Consider the following 21,984-nt stretch of genomic DNA (forward strand, 5'->3'; position numbering starts at 1 on the left):
CAAGATGAGTTACAAACTGGTACAGAAGGAGAGGGCCCTGCCTGTGAGGGCTTACAATCTACATGGTATGGGAGAAGGACACAGTAGGTGAGGGTTAAGCATAGACATTTGTGTATGAGGCTGAGTGAAGGGAAAGGAAATGAAGGCAGCCTAAGAAGCCTAGGAGGAAGTATAATTATTTAATAAGATATATTAGAGAGGTAGGTAGATGAGCTGTAAATGGGCAGTTAGTGCATGGGAAAGGCGGGCCTTTAGACATAGACATGGGGTAGGTGGACAGTTGGAAGAGCTGTAACAAACAGATCTCTGAGCTGGTTGGCAGCTATAGACAATTGGTGACGCGTTAAGGGTATGCTCACACATGTGAGAGAGACCTTTGATTTGACAGTGAGGACTTTCTTGTGGAAAATCCACAGCATTGTACAGTAACTGCAAATTGGATGAGATTTTAAGAAATGTCCTCCAAACGCAAGGTACAGATGTGCAGCACAAGGGGAGGATATGGAGGGTATCTGGGGGTAATAGGGATGAGCCAATTGACTTTGGATGAAACATCTGAAGTCGATTCGCATAAAACTTTCTTTAACAGAGCGAGTGCTCCGTACAGTATTAGAGTGTATTGGCTCAGATGAGCCGAAGGCATTACTTCGCAAAGTCCCATGAGACTTCCGGTAATAACTTCAAAAATTAATTTCTACTGTAAGAAAACCTTGTACCGAACTCTGGTTCAGTTCCAAGTGGTACTGTACGCTCTGTACAGTATTCAAACAAAGTTTTATGCAAATCGACTTTGGATGTTTCATACAAAGTCTATTCGCTCATCCCTATTAATAATAATGAGATGTAAAAATATAAAGTGCAAGCTTGTGTGTTCTTGGGATCTGAGTCCTATACTTGTGGTTAGGTTGGGGCCCAGCACATCCCTGGAGCAGGATCCTCCACATCCTACCTGCCAAGAGTCCAGACCATGAGTGGATGGCAGAAATTTACTGACAAGTTCTCTCCATGGATTATTGCTGACCAGTCACCACCGACCACCACCCCCTGTGCTGCTGATGTGAGTCCTGAGAGAGCATGGCTAGTAGGTCAGGAGCAATCTTCTCTAGTCTCTAACCTGTACAGCTTCCATACTCAACATCTAAAAACTCCAGCAGAAGCAAGGGGGCAGCACCCCCTCCCCTTTGCATAGGGGACTATTCTATTGCAGCTAGGAAAACTCAAATTTCTTGACCTTCTGTCAAGGCTCTGGGCATAGACAATAAGAACTGAGGACAGGTTATTGCTCGGCTGGTACCCCCATAAGATACCCAGGTGTCCAGTGCCACTGTACTGGAAATCAACCATGACATTGTTCTCTTTGAAGTTAATATAATGCACAATTGAGACAGGTTCTCTAGAGAGAGATCCTCTTTAGCTCCTCTCCTCTCTGGCTAATAGATGAGGATCCTGAACAGTCTCCTCCCTCTCTCTATTTTAATTTTGAATTCCATAACTGGGTCTATGACGATGCTCCATATTTGTCCACATTAATGTCTGTTTATAGTGTTCACATTCTTATTCTGGAATCAGCTGAGCATAAATCTTAATAGGCGTGAGGTCAGTGCTTGATATACCGTCCTTGATATCAGGGGATGCATGTGTCATTTTAACTGACTGGGTTAAGGAATACATTGGCGCCTTATGAATGTTAACATCTTTTCCATAACTCTAATATTGCAAACCCGTGTCTGTCACAATGCTATTTTATGTGGACTTTCCATAAGCTTCCAGGATAATATTTGGGCTGTCCCAGAAGCTTAGATCTTGTAAAACACCCCCCTGGTGGCATCTACAGCCTCAAGGTGTTCAGGGAAAGACTTGTATAATCATTTTGGATTTAGTGTGTTAAAGCACAGGGCGCAAAGGAAAGTTTCTACTTAAAACAATTCAATAACCGGAGCGTGTGAAATGTAGCTGGCGAGTGTTTTTTTATGAGCGCCTGCCTGCCTGGGAGCTGGGTCCTGCTCTGCTTTGTGTCCCATCTGACGGCTATTATTTTCTAATGGGAGCAGGTTTGCTCTAATGACGCTGCTGTGTATAAATTCTTTTTGCAGTGAGCAGACACTGTAGGGCCACATAAAAACGTTTGCCTTAATTTCCCTGCAAAAAAGGATTTCAGAAACCAGACCAGGCTTGTAACGGATTTTTTAAAGGTTGAGGAACCCAATAAAATTACCAGCCTTGCACAGCATGCGTCTGCTTCCTTTTGGAGTTATTGTTAGGTGTAGGTGAGATATTCAGGAGGTTGACAGTATGTTGGAGGGAAGTGAAACCCACCAGGAAAGACTGGCTTTAATGAGTCTAATTTGCATTACATGGCAAGCTTCGTGCAGACAAGCTTCATAACATTAGCACTTTTCAGACTGTTGGAGGTGTGAGCCCTGTGACATTGCTCCTGCTGCCTGGTAAATGAGACAACAGTACATGGCTTAATAATGTACAGCTGCCATAAAGTTGGTGTAAAACGTAGACTGTGTCATCTGTTCTTTGTCATCTATAGTACATATACAATAGGGAAGCAGCTTACTCCTGCGAGATTCTGGCTTAGTTTGGTGTTAAGAAAGATTTGTCCTGGGCCAGACGCACACAAACGAGTTCAATGTGAGAAACTCGCGGCGTGTGTCAGTGTGAGGTCCCGTTGTGACCTAATTTTTAATGATTTATAATGTGTGTCCCTGTGAGACCTGGAACCTATTGTAATCTGACATTATTATGTTAGTGTAATTCAATTGATTCTAGGACTCTCTGGGTCAAACTGCATTATAACACTGTGCCATACTGTCAGAGGGGTGGAGGTCAGAACTTGACCTTACACTGACGCACGCTGTGAGTTTCTCGCATTGAACTCTCTTGGGTTTAGCCTTACTGTAGTATAACTATTCCTGGGGGTCACAGTAATCATGTAGAGCCGCCTGTTCATTATACAGTAGTTTCTGTCCAACTAAAAACCATTGTCTGTAGTTTCAGTCCCGTTTTTCTTAGTGATCTACACCATTGTATGACAATTGTCCAAGAATTATTGTTTTTGCTAATGTTCTTCTGGGAAATTGCTCAAAGAATAAAATTAGTTAGGTAAGGATACAGCTCTTGGCAACCCTGCTGATCAGCTCTTTGAAGAACTAATTTTTCCAGAATATGCAACCAAGCGAATTGGTTTCCTAGGGTTGGGTGGCAAATTACCTTCTGTGCTCAGGTTCTGGTCAAATGTGTTAGGCAGGTTGCTGAATCTCCTTGAAGCGACCAGTTCTGCATGAAGACTAACTGGAAGTACTCCACGGTATGAAGACTTATTGGCAATGCTCCATGGAAAATGAATATGCAAAGAGATATCTCCCAAGAAAGAGAACCATCTCACCAGTGCCACCTATTGGAAGTCACACCTTATGAGTCAAGATCCGACTTTCCAACAAGCCTTGGGATCTGACAGGAGAATATAGCCATGCCAGATATCCATCCGTAGACAGCTGTTTCACGGCGCTTGCCCTGAAGTACGAAGTAGGATTCTGTCTGGCATATTCGGGTGTTGGACCCTTACCTATCAGATATTAATGACCTTTCCTGAGGATAGGTCTTCAATATCAAGCCTAGAAAATCCATTTAAGATTTCTTCCACCACTGAATACCGCCTCTATGCTTATTTAATACTTTGGGACCAAGAAAAGCTCGCTGACACCGTATTCATATATTACGTTCTTATTGTAGATTTTCTCAATGCAAACCACAATGCATATATTAGACCCTTTCATCTATTGTAGTCTCTACTATACCTTTTGCATTTGCTGAATTTCGTGGATGTAGAAATTTTAGATTATTGCTTTCCTTTTCCCAGAATTGACTAACAAGTGATTTTTTTTTTTTTGTGAATTTTTATTTAATTTTTTTGTATTTTTATTTTGTATTTTATTTTTTATTGTTTGACCATTTTAGGAATTACGGTAATTGAAAACTGATATTTGATATATTTATATTCCATAGGATAGTGGAACATATGTCATATTACAGTTTTTAGAAGATTGGTGAATATAAATATGCTTATTGATCGTTGTTGCAAATGAACCCATTGGGATGTTAACTATTAAAATTAACTTTAAGAAGACGAATATAATTTTAGGAAAATAGCCAGTGTTCTGTGTTTGATTACAAGAGTCTGAAGATTTGGGAAGTGAACCTCCCCTTCCCTATGCTGGAACCCATAAACACGATCAGACAATGATTATATTACATGTCCAAGTGCTTTATTGATTACATTGTCAGCCTTGGCTCCACAACTCATTAGGCCTTTAGGATTCAGTTCTATCAAAAAATAGATTTTTATTTAGTTTTCTCATCCTGAAGTGCACTATTAATTAAAAACTGACCTACTGGTTGAGAATGTAATTCCTATGTTCAGGAAACGTAGGCAGCTGTGAGCATGTTAAGTAAGGGGTATAGCCAACAGTTGTTGAGAAGCAAAATTCTCAGTCCAAAACGAGTCAAACATAAGTGGAAACAGAAAGAGAAGGATCCTTGTGAAGGAAGAAAAACACGTAAAATTTTAAAACGATCCCTTTGCTTGAAATTTACAATGGGAAAATTATGTCCTGGCAACATGTTTCTGTAAACTAAATACTAGTTTGGCACACTGGGTTGGCCAACTCCATTAACCCTTTCCTGATGCAGCGATTTTCTGTTTTTGCGTTTTAGGTTTGCACTCCCTGCCTTCCCGGAACCACAACTTTATTTTTGCGTTCACATACCCATGAGGGCTTGTTTTTTGCAGGACAAGTTGTACCTTCTAATGGCACTATTTCATATTGCATATGATATAGTGGATAGCTGAAAAAAATGGAATAAAAAAAACTAAAAAACAATTCCAACAAAAGTTTTGGGGTTTTGTTTTTACAGAGCTCCCTATGTGGTAGAACTGACCTGTTATCTTCGTTCTCTGGGTCAGGAGAGTTTCAGTAATACCAGATTTGTATTGTTTGTCTTGTATTTTTAATACTTTTTTTTTTTTCATCACCATATTCACCTATAGCTTTTTTTTTCATATTAGTTTTCTCAATTACTTTGTAGCACTCCGCTTGCTGTTGCTGGGAGTCGGGTTCCCACCCCATTCACAATAGAAGAAATTACTCCAGCAATGTAGTCGCAAGATTCTTTGTGTTTATTCAGAAATGCGGCTGTACAGATCATGTGACGTTTCGGCCACTCTTGGCCTTTATTAAACTAGTGCCGCTTAGGATCAAGAATCCAGAAGATGTGCGCTTGGGAAATGTGCCTCAGCACTATGGAATGTGCGCCACATGTGTGACTTTTTATTTAATTTCTTTTCGGGAGGTGAAGCGACAAACTGTAAACCGGCCATGATTAATAATTTTTTTCCTCTGGTAAAACGTTCAACATACAGGATAAATACATTTATATTTTAATAGTTTTAGCATTTTGGGACTTGACAATGTATATGATGTTTACTGTTTATTTTTATTTTAATTATGAGGAAAAGGGTGATTTGATTTTTTATATTTATTACTTGTTTAAAAACTTTTACTTATTTTTCACTTTTTTTAAACCCCCTAGGGGTCTTCACATGCACTCTCTCATGTTCTTATGTGATTTTATACAGCAAATTATGATGAATTCAGTCTTTTCCTTTGGAGCATGGAATCGGCAGGCCTCCATAGGGACTACATAGGGAATACCATGAATTTCATCAGAGATACCCAGGGTATTAGAAGCATCCAATGGCTCCCTTGATCACCACGCAGAGGAGCCATTCTGAAAGCTGTGGTGTTTGATCGAACACCACTTCTTAAGGGGTTAAATGTCTGCGATCAGCCCTGGGTGTCTGCTGTGTAAAACAGCAAGCACCTGAGGCTATACCACCTGCTCCGGGGCGGGTGCAACCTTTAAAAACCCAACATCCACCATATATACGGTATACTGCAGATGTCTAGGAGGGGTTAAATTAGGAGAATACTTTAGATGTAGACGAGGCGAGTATCACAATAGACTATTGGTTAAACTCCCTGCATGGGTAATAAAAGAGTAGACGACAGAATATGAGCATTACTCCAACTAGGTAACATTTTAGCCCTAAAATACTCTAAAGGGATACATTTAACCCCCTTGTGACCACTAATATGCCTTTTTACTCACGTAAACAACGGGGGTTTTAGCTAAACAGCTGGCTTTAATCAATCATTACATGTTCCCAAAATGGTGCATTAAAAACTATAACTTGTCCTGAAAAAAATAAGACCTCATACAAGTACATTTATGAAAAAACAAAAAAGATTTAAAAAAAAGTTAAGTTATTTGAACATTTTGTGGATATACCACCATCCCACAGGGAAGATGCGCTGTGCTTTAATGTGGAGTGCAGATATTTGTACCATTTTTTAGTGGTGGGTGGTTCAATGAAAAGGTGGCATCTATCCGACAGGACAAAAAGTGTGTGTGTGTGTGTGTGTGTGTGTATGTGTGTATATGTATGTATGTATGTGTGTGTATATATATATATATATATATATATATATATATATATATATATATATATATATATATATAGCTTTTTTTCTCAAAGAAAAGGTGGTGGAACTCACCCCCCCCCTCCCCTGGCCACGCCGCTACCCACCCCTAGGACCGACCCCTAAAACCGCCCCTTTAGAGAACAGGGATGCAAGTAAAATTTGGGGGGGGGCTATAAAAGTCCAGCCCAGCAAAGAAACCCCCCAGATGGGGATGGCACTGTTAATGGGGGATCTGGGGATGGCATCCACAGATCCCCCATCCTATAACAGCCACAGACCCCCCCCCCACCCCATAACAGTGCCATCCACAGACCCCCCCACCCCATAACAGTGCCATCCACAGACCCCCCACCCCATAACAGTGCCATCCACAGACCCCCCCCCCCCCCCCCCCATTGCGGCTCCAGTACAGACTAGTTATAAAATGTGTACAATTAATAAGGATTCTATTCATGAGGCCCCCTCTGTTCATTCATAAAGTAGGCAGCGCAGGCACGTGACGTCAGTCACTGCCGCTGCCGCTCATCTGCCCGGCCACCCTGCATTAAGATAACAGCCCTGTGAGTAGGATGGCTATATTGAATGTTCTACTACAGAGGGGGCCTCATGAATAGAATCCTTATTAATTGTACACATTTTATAACTAGTCTGGAGCTGGGGGCCGGAGCACAGTGAACGCACCGGCCCCAGCTCCTCCTCCCAGTCCCTCCCCGCTGATACATCGCAGCCTGCGATGCTGGAGCATGGCAGGCTGCGATGTCAAAAGGTTCCGGTGCGTTCCGCCAGAAAAAAAGCCCTGTATGTGTGTATGTATATATGTGTGTGTGTGTATGTGTGTATATATATATATATATATATATATATATATATATATATATATATATATATATACAGTACAGACCAAAAGTTTAGACACACCTTCTCATTCAAAGAGTTTTCTTTATTTTCATGAATATGAAAATTGTAGATTTACACTGAAGGCATCAAAATTATGAATTAACACATGTGGAATTATATACATAACATAAAAGTGTGAAACAACTGAAAATGTCATATTCTAGGTTCTTCAAAGTAGCCACCTTTTGCATTGATTACTGCTTTGCACACTCTTGGCATTCTCTTGATGAGCTTCAAGAGGTAGTCACCTGAAATGGTCTTCCAACAGTCTTGAAGGAGTTCCCAGAGATGCTTAGCACTTGTTGGCCCTTTTGTCTTCACTCTGCGGTCCAGCTCACCCCAAACGTCTCAATTGGGTTCGGGTCCGGTGACTGTGGAGGCCAGGTCATCTGGTGCAGCACCCCATCACTCTCCTTCATGGTCAAATAGCCCTTACACAGCCTGGAGGTGTGTTTGGGGTCATTGTCCTGTTGAAAAATAAATGATGGTCCAACTAAACGCAAACCGGATGGAATAGCATGCCGCTGCAAGATGCTGTGGTAGCCATGCTGGTTCAGTATGCCTTCAATTTTGAACAAATCCCCAACAGTGTCACCAGCAAAGCACCATCACACCTCCTCCTCCATGCTTCACGGTGGGAACCAGGCATGTAGAGTCCATCCGTTCACCTTTTCTGCGTTGCACATAGACACGGTGGTTGGAACCAAAGATCTCAAATTTGGACTCATCAGACCAAAGCACAGATTTCCACTGGTCTAATGTCCATTCCTTGTGTTCTTTAGCCCAAACAAGTTTCTTCTGCTTGTTGTCTGTCCTTAGCAGTGGTTTCCTAGCAGATATTCTACCATGAAGGCCTGATTCACAGTCTCCTCTTAACAGTTGTTCTAGAGATGTGTCTGCTGCTAGAACTCTGTGTGGCATTGACCTGGTCTCTAATCTGAGCTGCTGTTAACCTGCGATTTCTGAGGCTGGTGACTCGGATGAACTTATCCTCCGCAGCAGAGGTGACTCTTGGTCTTCCTTTCCTGGGGCGGTCCGCATGTGAGCCAGTTTCTTTGTAGTACTTGATGGTTTTTGTGACTGCACTTGGGGACACTTTCAAAGTTTTCCCAATTTTTCGGACTGACTGACCTTCATTTCTTAAAGTAATGATGGCCACTCGTTTTTCTTTACTTAGCTGCTTTTTTCTTGCCATAATACAAATTCTAACAGTCCATTCAGTAGGACTATGTGTATCCACCTGACTTCTCCACAACGCAACTGATGGTCCCAACCCCATTTATAAGGCAAGAAATCCCACTTATTAAACCTGACAGGGCAGATGAAAACCATTTCAGGTGACTACCTCTTGAAGCTCATCAAGAGAATGCCAAGAGTGTTCAAAGCAGTAATCAAAGCAAAAGGTGGCTACTTTGAAGAACCTCGAATCTGACATATTTTCAGTTGTTTCACACTTTTTTGTTATGTATATAATTCCACATGTGTTAATTCGTAGTTTTGATGCCTTTAGTGTGAATCTACAATTTTCATAGTCATGAAAATAAAGTAAACTCTTTGACTGAGAAGGTGTGTCCAAACTTTTGGTCTGTACTGTATATAATTTTTATTTATTTTTTTGGAGGGGGGGGGGGGGGAGTTTAAGCCTGTTTTATTTTGTAAGGACCAATTCTAACAAGACTTTAGTGGATTTGCCGTCCCAGTGAGTTTAGATTTGATTTGTCATATTGGGCACTTTCTGGTTGCAGATGACTATCCTATTGAATTACGGTGAATTCTGCACTTCCATTATCAATTAAAGGGGTTGTGCAGCCGTTAATATTTATGACCTATCTTCAGGATAGGTCATCAATACCTAGTCTGCAGGGTCCGACACCCGGCATCCCTGCCGATCAGCTGTTTGGCGAGGAGGTGATGCTCCATGTGAGCACAGCTTATTGGTCATTCCACTTCGTGTCTTGAATGGAGCAGGTACATGTATTACACTGCACTTCCGAGACTAAGTGCAGTGTAATGAAGAGGAAGCAACACTCGCATGGAGCAATGCCTCCTCTTCAAACAGCTGATCGGTGGGGGTCTGACACTTGGTGACTCCCTCCAATCAGCTGTTTAAAGAGGAGGCATTGTTTACACTGCACTTTGTCTCGGAAGTGCAGTGTAATACGTGTACCCGCTCCATTCAAGACACGCAGTGGAATGACCAGGAAGCTGCGCTCACATGAAGCAGCACCTACTCGTCAAACAGCTGATCGGCAGGTGGGCAGGGTGTCGGACCCCTGCCAATCAGATATTACAGGTCCTTCTAAAAAAATTAGCATATTGTGATAAAGTTCATTATTTTCTGTAATGTACTGATAAACATTAGACTTTCATATATTTTAGATTCATTACACACCAACTGAAGTAGTTCAAGCCTTTTATTGTTTTAATATTGATGATTTTGGCATACAGCTCATGAAAACCCAAAATTCCTATCTCAAAAAATTTGCATATTTCATCCGACCAATAAAAGAAAAGTGTTTTTAATACAAAAAAAGTCAACCTTCAAATAATTATGTTCAGTTATGCACTCAATACTTGGTCGGGAATCCTTTTGCAGAAATGACTGCTTCAATGCGGCGTGGCATGGAGGCAATCAGCCTGTGGCACTGCTGAGGTGTTATGGAGGCCCAGGATGCTTCGATAGCGGCCTTAAGCTCATCCAGAGTGTTGGGTCTTGCATCTCTCAACTTTCTCTTCCCAATATCCCACAGATTCTCTATGGGGTTCAGGTCAGGAGAGTTGGCAGGCTAATTGAGCACAGTAATACCATGGTCAGTAAACCATTTACCAGTGGTTTTGGCACTGTGAGCAGGTGCCAGGTCGTGCTGAAAAATGAAATCTTCATCTCCAAAAATCTTTTCAGCAGATGGAAGCATGAAGTGCTCCAAAATCTCCTGATAGCTAGCTGCATTGACCCTGCCCTTGATAAAACAGTGGACCAACACCAGCAGCTGACATGGCACCCCAGACCATCACTGACTGTGGGTACTTGACACTGGACTTCAGGCATTTTGGCATTTCCCTCTCCCCAGTCTTCCTCCAGACTCTGGCACCTTGATTTCCGAATGACATGCAAAATTTGGCTTTCATCCGAAAAAAGTACTTTGGACCACTGAGCAACAGTCCAGTGCTGCTTCTCTGTAGCCCAGGTCAGGTGCTTCTGCCGCTGTTTCTGGTTCAAAAGTGGCTTGACCTGGGGAATGCGGCACCTGTAGCCCATTTCCTGCACACGCCTGTACACGGTGGCTCTGGATGTTTCTACTCCAGACTCAGTCCACTGCTTCCGCAGGTCCCCCAAGGTCTGGAATCGGTCCTTCTCCACAATCTTCCTCAGGGTCCGGTCACCTCTTCTCGTTGTGCAGCGTTTTCTGCACTCTGGGAACAGCCTATTCGTTCAGAAATTTCTTTCTGTGTCTTACCCTCTTGCTTGAGGGTGTCAATGATGGCCTTCTGGACAGCAGTCAGGTCGGCAGTCTTACCCATGATTGCGGTTTTGAGTAATGAACCAGGCTGGGAGTTTTTAAAAGCCTCAGGAATCTTTTGCAGGTGTTTAGAGTTAATTAGTTGATTCAGATGATTAGGTTAATAGCTCGTTTAGAGAACCTTTTCATGATATGCTAATTTTTTTAGATAGGAATTTTGGGTTTTCATAAGCTGTATGCCAAAATCATCAATATTAAAACAATAAAAGGCTTGAACTACTTCAGTTGTGTGTAATGAATCTAAAATTTATGAAAGTCTAATGTTTATCAGTACATTACAGAAAATAATGAACTTTATCACAATAGGCAAATTTTTTGAGAAGGACCTATATATGACCTATTCTGAAGATGGGTCATAAATATTAATGGATGCACAACTCCTTTAGCAAGAAACGTTTAAACAGCCAATATAAAAACCAGGCCGACTTGCATTTCTACTTGGTTGTATCTGCATCGGAGCCGAGACTCGACTGTGCAGCGGCCACTACACAGGACCGCACCCCAAGAACGCATCCTTGGCTCTTAATTAATTTTGGTCCTTTGGAATTTGCTTAGTTTATCTTGCACTTATGAAATGCCTCAAAGGGATAGCAATGAAGTCATTGTGAGTGTCCTCTTTTGCTTAGTCTAAAACTAGTAAATTATTTTCTTTTGACATGTGTGACATGAGAAGACCCAGTGCTTTGTCACTTAAGACTGTGTGCTAAATGTTTGTATTCAAATTGGTTTGAAGAATGCTTAGATGAAGCCTAGTAAGAATTAACATTTAAAATATCAAAATAATAACTTTCCAGATAATCATCTTGAAGTTATAAAACCATATTTTCCAATTCTGCTGGGTTATGGGGTTCCCTGTTATATTTAAAGTTAGAAAAATCGGATTAATGGCACGTTGAGAGAGAATTCATACAGAGAAGCAAAGAGCTATAGGGTAATGCAGTGTAAGTACAGGACCCAACGCACTTGATGGTGTAGTACTAAAAAAAGACACAACATAGTCTACATGTGACCAATGACTAGAGAATTGTGGACTTCAATCAGTATATTTGATCATGTCTGTCTTTTCATAGCCTGTGATTTTTCTCTCCACAGCTATCTTGAATGTAGATGATTCGGTTGTGGATCTAGAAACATTAGAAGCTTTGTATGAAAACGTAAGTGGGTTTTGCTTGTAACTAATGTCTACAAATTACCCTTTTTATACCCCCCACACACAGTTATGTCTTGGTTGATGTAGCCATTTCTTCTGTTGTGAAGGGGGCATATATGGAAGCTATACAAAAAAAATTGTATAAACTGGCCCAGTTTTTATAGCGGAGTTACATTCAGGCTAACCATATACACAACATGGTATCTTAGGCTAATTTCACAATTCTGCTGTTTTCCGGTATTGAGATCCGGCAGAGGCTCTCCATACCAAAAAATAACATTTCCGTATAGTCCTCATGCATTCTGAATGGAAAGAGATCTGTTCAAGATGCATCAGGATCTTGTGTGACTGGACACAAAACCACTGCAAGCTGCGGTTTTATGTCTGGTCATAAAAAAAAAACGGGGAAAAAAACGGATCCATCACTGAAGATAATTTAGGTCAATGGTGACTGATCCGTTTCTTTAGGAGCCTAAAAAGCCGGACCCCACACCCATTGACTCTCAATGTATTTAGTGACGGATCATTTTTTTTCTGTTTTGATTTGACACAACCGCATCCTAACGGAACGGATGCATCCTGGTGTGCCAAATCAAAACAGATCAGTTTAATTCCGGTATTGAGATCCTCAATACCGGAATTAACTACACAAGTGTGTAAGTAGCCTTACGATTCCATCCAGTAGGATTACTTTTTCAATCACAGTGGTATCCTGAATGCAGTAATATCCATATGTAGGTAATAAATATATTTTATATTTATAATGTCTATGTATCTTTGCATAGAAATGCGTTAGGCATGTAACCCTAGGGAACGGTTCAATTTTATCCTTGATATTTGATGCATTATATTGTAGTTTAGGTTTAGAAAAAGTTGTTGGAACATTGTATCATTCAGTGGGTAGAGCTATAGGGGTTGCAGAGGTTTTAGTCGCACCCAAGCAATGAAGCCGGAGTTGGTTCCAAAATTTACCTCTGCCCAATAAAAAGACTTTGCATTGGGCTCCAGTAGAATTGTACAGCTCCGATGTACACAAAATGTGCAAAACTGACTGCTGTGTTTTTTTTTATTTTAGTGGTCGGGTTGATGTTTAGTGCGGTGGTGGTGGCCAGTTAAAAACGGCAGCACTATTTCTAGCAATTAGAAGCTGGGTGTGTGTATTTCTAAAGACCCAACCACTGAGGTTAATGTGCAATAACTAGCTTTTAGAAGACAGAATTTTCCCTTTATTTATTTTTTCTGTCTCGGCATGCAATTTTTTTTTTATTTCCCTCTGTTTAGCTATTAACGTCTCCCTTAAAATATGGCAAATTTTAGCATGTAAAATTCTAATCTTGCATTTTATATTCAGAGAGCTCAGAAGGAGGAACTAGAAACTATCAAAAAGCATTACGAAACCTCTGCAGCAGAAGATGTGAAGCTGCTAGACAAACCTGAACAGTAAGAAACAAGTCATCTTGCTCCTTGTCCTCTCATAAGTGATATAGTTACTAAGGCTTCGTTCACATCACCGTTCAGCCTTTCCATTCTTGGGGCAGGAAAACGGAAAGGATGGATTCGGCACATAACTGCAGGCATGCACAACTTTTGTCTCCGTTCCAAAATCATCTTCTGAGCGGAAACCTAACCGACCCAATTATAGTCTATGGGGCCCGTGGGCTCCATTCAGCTCAGGTATGTGCCGAATCTGTCCTTTCCGTTTTCCTGCCCTTAAACGGAGCAGGAGAACGGAAAGGCTGAACGGTGATGTGAACAAAGCCTAATGTTACTTTTAATATGTTCCTCTCATTAGATTAGTTATACCAACATAAACATATGATTGCCAGGCCTAAGTGGTGGTTTAATAAATGCTATTATGTTAGATGCACCTAAGACCTTTTTGCTCAATATACTTTTTTTTTAATTCAATTGCTTTACGTTATATGTTTATATGGCCTATTGCAATAGTGTTATCCTGTTTTTTATCTAGGTTCTTGTATGAGCTTTCTCAGATACCAAATTTTACAGAAAGAGCGAAGTGCATCATTTTCCAGTCTGTCTTTGATGAAGGAATGGGCTCAGTTCATAAGAAAATTGACATGGTCACGCAGACCTGCACAGTAAGTCTTACAAAATGTCATTTTTCATCACCCCGACTGTTGTTTGCAAACTTTTTTGCCCATAGATTTGCATTTTTCCAGCATTGTTTAAAAGGTATGGTATAATTAATATCTTCTGTCTTGCTACGTATTGCAGTTATCTTTAGTTTTAAAATCTATTGGACAGGTTTTGTCTCTTTTTTCACAGATCTGCATGCAATTTTTGATAAAAAAAAAACCTAAAGACTAATACATTTTCTAATTACGAGCTGCACAATTCTGTTCTGTTCTCGATCCATCAGATAAGCTCTGTGTGCTGCTCTGACCTCTTCTGGGGGCTCATAATCCTATTAGAGTTATGTTTTTTTTTTTTTATATATATGATTTGAGTTTAGGTCTAAGGCGGGCAGACAGTTGTCAGAGAGCTCTTCTGATAGATTTAGCATAGAATGGCATTCTGCAGCTTGCTATTGGAGGAATACAAGGTACTGAAACCAAACAAAGCTAGATTTTTTATTTTACATAATTTTAAAATAGTTTTTAGTGCTAAATACATGCAAATAACAAAAAATGGTGCCAAGTTTTCCATAAGTTTTATGCATCAAACACACAAAAACTTGGAGGGAGGAAGCTTTCTAAAGGTACTAGAGAAGTCACCATAGAGATGCTGCTCAATTTAAAGTTTATGGAGACTCTGTGACCTATACACTAATGATTGTGGGGTCCTGTGGACAATTGTGGTACATAGCTATGCTATTTTTTCCAGAACTTATTGGGAATGGAAGCTGTGAAAGACATCATGGGCTTGATTCTTGCATTTGGAAACTACATGAATGGAGGAAACAGGACACGAGGGCAAGCAGATGGATTTGGGCTGGAAATTCTACCAAAACTAAAAGACGTCAAAAGTAGGGTAAGTGCCTAATTTTTTTTTTTTTTTTTTAGCTAATGGAACTTTTTGGAGGCAAAATGAATCTTACAGTGTTGGTTATGTCTTTTTTATGTGACCACATTTGTTTATAGAGGGTGTTTTTGCTATATTTTTTATCTTCTGGATTTATGCCAGTTGACATATTTAAAATCGGAAAGCACTTTCTCCACCTACATCATAGATGCCGTCTGCTTTCCTATGAATAAACACTTTAGGAATGAAGGTTGATATTGCTGTATACTTTGTGTCTTTATTCATCCATATTATCTTAGTGTGAAAAATGAGGGATTTGCAATAACTGGACATATGTATATACAGTAGAAGCAAGTCTGACAAGATCAAGCCACAGATGGAAAAGTGAAAGCCAACTCACAGATGGAATACTGGTTCTACTTTATCAGCAGTATTTTCATGTACACAATGTTTAGTCAGTATACCGTGTTGGCACATTTAATTTTCAGCCTAGTGTAATAGATAGTAGTGTTGAGCATTTTTTTATGCACATAATTAGGGAAAGACATACAGTACAGACCAAAAGTTTGGACACACCTTCTCATTCAAACAGTTTTCTTTATTTTCATGATTATGAAAATTGTAGATTCACACTGAAGGCATCAAAACTATGAATTAACACGTGTGGCATTATATACATAACAAAAAAGTGTGAAACAACTGAAAATATGTCATATTCCAGGTTCTTCAAAGTAGCCACCTTTTGCTTTGATTACTGCATTGCACACTCTTGGCATTCTCTTGATGAGCTTCAAGAGGTAGTCACCTGAAATGGTTTTCACTTCACAGGTGTGCCCTGTCAGGTTTAATAAGTGGGATTTCTTGCCTTATAAATGGGGTTGGGACCATCAGTTGCGTTGTGGAGAAGTCAGGTGGATACACAGCTGATAGTCCTACTGAATAGACTGTTAGAATTTGTATTATGGCAAGAAAAAAGCAGCTAAGTAAAGAAAAATGAGTGGCCATCATTACTTTAAGAAATGAAGGTCAGTCAGTGCGAAAAATTGGGAAAACTTTGAAAGTGTCTCTAAGTGCAGTCACAAAAACCATCAAGCGCTACAAAGAAACTGGCTCACATGCGGACCGCTCCAGGAAAGGAAAACCAAGAGTCACCTCTTCTGCGGAGGATAAGTTCACCCGAGTCACCTCAGAAATCACAGGTTAACAGCAGCTCAGATTTGAGACCAGGTCAATGCCACACAGAGTTCTAGCAGCAGACACATCTCTAGAACAACTGTTAAGAGGAGACTGTGTGAATCAGGCCTTCATGGTAGAATATCTGCTAGGAAACCACTGCTAAGGACAGGCAACAAGCAGAAGAGACTTGTTTAGGCTAAAGAACACAAGGAATGGACATTAAACCAGTGGAAATCTGTGCTTTGGTCTGATGAGTCCAAATTTGAGATCTTTGGTTCCAACCACTATGTCTTTGTGCGACGCAGAAAAGGTGAACGGATGGACTCTACATGCCTAGTTCCACCGTGAAGCATGGAGGAGGAGGTGTGATGGTGTGGGGGTGCTTTGCTGGTGACACTGTTGGGGATTTATTCAAAATTGAAGGCATACTGAACCAGAATGGCTACCACAGCATCTTGCAGCGGCATGCTATTCCATCCGGTTTGTGTTTAGTTGGACCATCATTTATTTTTCAACAGGACAATGACCCCAAACACACCTCCAGGCTGTGTAAGGGCTATTTGACCATGAAGGAGAGTGATGGGGTGCTGCGCCAGATGACCTGGCCTCCACAGTCACCGGACCTGAACCCAATCGAGATGGTTTGGGGTGAGCTGGACCGCAGAGTGAAGGCAAAAGGGCCAACAAGTGCTAAGCATCTCTGGGAACTCCTTCAAGACTGTTGGAAGACCATTTCAGATGACTACCTCTTGAAGCTCATCAAGAGAATGCCAAGAGTGTGCAAAGCAGTAATCAAAGCAAAAGGTGGCTACTTTGAAGAACCTAGAATATGACATATTTTCAGTTGTTTCACACTTTTTTTGTTATGTATATAATTCCACATGTGTTAATAAGTAGTTTTGATGCCTTCAGTGTGAATCTACAATTTTCATAGTCATGAAAATAAAGAAAACTCTTTGAATGAGAAGGTGTGTCCAAACTTTTGGTCTGTACTGTATATTTGTACTAGAAATCGGCTGGGTATATCATTAAAACATAACTTTTGCTAGTTGCGAATAAAATTAAGCAAATTTCAAAACGTGCTCAAAAAGATTTTTTAGAAAAAGCAGCTGATCTCAGGATCAGATTTCTTGACCGTGGCTACCCTATTAGTACACTAAAACCAGCTTTTCAAGCAGCCATGACCGCATATCTCTCCTCACACCTAAAAAGGCAAACATCTCCACCAGTGACAAGAGAAATAACACAAGGGAGATTCGCCTCATTGGTACATTGAGACAGTGTAAGGGACATTGACTCTAAAGACTGGCACATCTTAAAGGGATTCTGTCACCTCCCCTCAGCCAAAAAACGATTTAAAAGCAGCCATGCAGCACAGCTTACCTGGATTAAGCTGTGCTCTTTTATCTTGAAATCCGTCCAGCAGTTAGTGCAAAAAACGACTTTGATCGATATGTAAATGTGTCCTGAAGGTGCCCAGAGGGGCGTTTTTTTCTTCTTAGTGAGCCCAGTACCGCCCCTCTTTCAGTGCCCAGCCCGCCTTCCTTGTACTTTCTAACCGCCGCCCCCAGCCTGCCACAGCCTCTCCTGCCTCTCCTCCCCCTCCCTCACGCCGAACGAAGTCTCGCACAGGCGCAGTACCCACTGAGGGCTGCGCCTGTGCGATCATCAGGAGACTGAGGGCGGCAGCTTCATCTTCGTCACTGGGCATGCGCCGAGCCCAGTGACGTCCGATATTAGCTCTTTCCCTCAGTCAGCCTGGTAGGAAGCGCAGAGGATTGCCGATCGGCTGCTGCACCCTGCGCTTTCTCCAGTCTGCCTGCCTTTACTTAATATAATAATACCTAATTCGCCCCAACAAATACTTACTTCTTTCCTGAAGGGAGGGTGGGGAAAGAAATCGCTGGCCGTCTTCACTGTGGCAGGCAGACTGGAGAAAGCGCAGGGTGCAGCAGCCGATCGGCAATCCTCTGCGCTTCCTACCAGGCTGACTGAGGGAAAGAGCTAATATCGGACGTCACTGGGCTCGGCGCATGCCCAGTGACGAAGATGAAGCTGCCGCCCTCAGTCTCCTGATGATCGCACAGGCACAGCCCTCAGTGGGTACTGCGCCTGTGCGAGACTTCGTTCGGCGTGAGGGAGGGGGAGGAGAGGCAGGAGAGGCTGTGGCAGGCTGGGGCGGTTAGACAGTACAAGGAAGGCGGGCTGGGCACTGAAAGAGGGGCGGTACTGGGCTCACTAAGAAGAAAAAAACGCCCCTCTGGGCACCTTCAGGACACATTTACATATCGATCAAAGTCGTTTTTTGCACTAACTGCTGGACGGATTTCAAGATAAAAGAGCACAGCCTAATCCAGGTAAGCTGTGCTGCATGGCTGCTTTTAAATCATTTTTTGGCTGAGGGGAGGTGACAGAATCCCTTTAAGGATGGATTCTGACATTTGCAAAGTGATTTAAAGAGCGTCCCCGTATCACTTATAGGAGAGGGAAGAGCGTCCGTGACCAGGTAGTAAAAAGTCATTTTGTAGCACCACCAGCACAGAGAACTTGGCTTAATAAACCTATTTGAGGCAGTTATAAATGTGGAGGGTGTGTGGCCTGCAAATACATGAAATGTGTGGCCTGCAAATCCATGAACGAGCTCGTTTGCTCTTTATTGTTAAATAGCTTTCCATTATCAGTGTTATCGTGGGAGCGCTGATTCCCGGTGTCTCTTGGCTACCTGGTATACGATATACGCCGGGACCTGGCTCCACCTAATCTCCGGCAGCTCGACAGCATGTGACCTCCCCTTCCGGTTGCAGCGGAGCGTGCGCTGTCTAGCGTGCGTTCCACATGCATGTCAGTACACGCAATGAGGAGATGGGGAGTAGTTTGGGTATTGGGGCCGGACACATTTAAAAAGGGAGATGGCGCAGTACATTGTGCTCTCCTACCTTTATACCAAAATAGGCAGTAAGACAAGGGTCGGTTCGGGACACTTCCCCATACCGTGGCACAGACCACTATTTTGACTTGTGCCTACATCCTTTTTTTTTGGGCAAAGAACTTCCATCGCTTCTTTACCAGTGAGTAGAGGTTGTTTCTCCCTTTTACAATCTGTGGAGATATTGTTAGATTTTTCTGTCACATTTTTTCCTATTTTCTTTTCCTTTTTTTCCTCTTTATAGTACCTCTCTTCACTTAAAAAGTCCCCTGATGAGTCCCTTAGACGGGATGAAACGTGGCATGTAGGGAAACAGAGTGAGGGTCATTATAGGGAATAGGCCCAAAGTAAGGAAAGATTCCATATGGGGTCTCCTCCATCAGGGCAGGAGCTCTGTGTCCTCTAGGCAGGGACTACTAGCCCCCTATTCCTCGGGTAGGTAGGGCCTCAGTTATAGGGCTCGCTAGATCCCATGTGTGACAACTGCCACTCGCATCACAAGTTCCAGTCAGCTATATCCTTTCGCCACCATATTGAAGGCTATACACCTGAAGTTAAGATCGTATTGCCGACATCTGAAAGGGGTAAGATCTGTCCATTTATTATTTTGGCATTTATTATGGTCAAAGAAAAATAACTTGCATATTTTAGTGTTTTCTCACAGCATTTTATTTTTGAACACGTTTTGAAATTTGCTTAATTTTATTCGGAGCTAGTAAAAGTTATGTTTTAATGATCTACCCAGTCTACTGTGAGATAGTGTAAATGTAATTGGTGTGAGACGAGATACCTCTACATTTTTATTTCTTGTAATTGCCAAGTTTTGTACTAGAAATCATGGTGTAAAGAGTCTCATTAGCAATGCTCTGATCATTGCCAAGAAGAGACATCTTCAACATCTACAGACTCTGAAGGCAACTCTAGACTATCTCTGCTGTCTCTCTGCCTATCTAACTTGCTGCCAGTGCTAACCTCTTGCAGCTCTCTTCTCTGCATTACTCTGTTAGTTACTGAGCGCTCGGAAGAGAGCAGAGAATGGCACTGCTGTATACAGTAACACAGTTAGTGGCGTCGCTAGAGGGGGGCGAGGGGGGGCAATTGCCCCCCCTATGTTGTCCCTTGCCCCCCGGGTGCCCCCCCGCTGATTCCCCAGAGTGAATACTAATGAGCGCTTCCATTATAGAAGCGCTCATTAGTACCGAAGGACCAGGAAGTGGTGAACGCTCTGTACTCACCACTTCCTGGTCCTCGGCTGTCGGCTGTGCAGGGCTGCGCACAGCGTAAGGTCGCTCTGTGACCTCACGCTGTGCGCGCCAGTTTAGAGCACAGTCGACTGAGGAGAAAATGGCAGGCGGCATCCGTCCAGGAGCAGGAGAGGTAAGTGTTTTTATTTTTTATTTTATATAAAAATGTGGCTGCTGGGGGCATTATGGGGGCTAATAGGAGGCATATGAGGGCTAATTGGAGCCATATGGGGCATTTGGAGGCATATTTGGGGGCTAATTGGAGGCATATGGGGGCTAATAGGAGGCATATGGGGGCTAATTGGAGGCATATTGGGGGCTAATTGGAGGCATATGGGGGCATTTGGAGGCATATGGGGGCATTTGGAGGCATATGGGGGCTAATTGGAGGCATATTTGGGGCTAATTGGAGGCATATTTGGGGCTAATTGGAGGCATATTTGGGGGCTAATTGGAGGCATATTTGGGGGCTAATTGGAGGCATATTTGGGGCTAATTGGAGGCATATTTGGGGGCTAATTGGAGGCATATTTGGGGCTAATCGGAGGCATATTTGGGGCTAATAGGAGGCATATGGGGCTAATAGGAGGCATATGGGGCTGATAGGAGGCATATGGGGCTGATAGGAGGCATATGGGGGCTAATTGGAGGCATATGGGGGCTAATAGGAGGCATATGGGGGCATATGGGGGCTAATAGGAGGCATATGGGGGCTAATAGGAGGCATATGGGGGCTAATTGGAGGCATATGGGGGCTAATTGGAGGCATATGGGGGCTAATTGGAGGCATATGGGGGCTAATTGGAGGCATATGGGGGCATATGGGGCTAATAGGAGGCATATGGGGCTAATTGGAGGCATATGGAGGCATATGGGGGCTAATTGGAGGCATATGGGGGCTAATTGGAGGCATATGGGGGCTAATTGGAGGCATATGGGGGCATATGGGGCTAATAGGGGGCATATGGGGGCTAATAGGAGGCATATGGGGGCTAATAAGAGGCATAATGGGGCTAATAAGAGGCATAATGGGGGCTAATGAGGCATAAGGGCTGATATGGGGGCTAATGAGGCATAAGGGCTGATATGGGGGCTAATGAGGCATAAGGGCTGATATGGGGGCTGATATGAGAGGCATAATGAGGGCTAATATGGGGGCTGATATGAGAGGCATAATGAGGGCTAATGAGAGGCATAATGTGTCATCCACAGATGCCCCCATAACAGTGTGTCTTCCACAGATCCACCATAACAGTGCGCCTGTGCACTGACGAGAGACAGAAAGAAGGGGAAAGAATCCGTGGAAGCAAGCAGGGGACAGCACAGCAGACGACTGAGTAGCTTCTTTTGTAAGTAAATTGCTTTATTATAACTGTATCCCTGCATACCGCAATTCTCTCGTATTTTGTAATCTTATTGATATATACTTATTTTGTTTGTGCCCCCCCATTTTTGACTGTGGTATCTTTGTGCCCCCCCTATATATTGTTCCTAGAGTCGCCACTGAACACAGTACTTACTGTCAGCACTAAATACT

The 21,984-nt window shown here is 42.4% G+C and overlaps 1 protein-coding gene across 2 annotated transcripts in view; it reads left to right on the top strand.

The window, feature by feature from the left end:
• FMN1 (formin 1) overlaps positions 1-21,984 on the top strand; it is a 222,414-nt gene that overhangs the window by 161,630 nt on the left and 38,800 nt on the right. For both annotated transcript variants that reach the window (XM_044271832.1, XM_044271831.1), the window contains exons 8-11: positions 12,062-12,123; positions 13,471-13,559; positions 14,089-14,218; positions 14,964-15,110. In XM_044271832.1, coding sequence (XP_044127767.1) covers positions 12,062-12,123; positions 13,471-13,559; positions 14,089-14,218; positions 14,964-15,110 — 428 coding nt within the window. The remainder of the gene's footprint in view (positions 1-12,061; positions 12,124-13,470; positions 13,560-14,088; positions 14,219-14,963; positions 15,111-21,984) is intronic.

The sequence above is a fragment of the Bufo gargarizans genome, chromosome 11 (assembly GCF_014858855.1).
Source record: "Bufo gargarizans isolate SCDJY-AF-19 chromosome 11, ASM1485885v1, whole genome shotgun sequence".
NCBI classification, from domain to species: domain Eukaryota; kingdom Metazoa; phylum Chordata; class Amphibia; order Anura; family Bufonidae; genus Bufo; species Bufo gargarizans.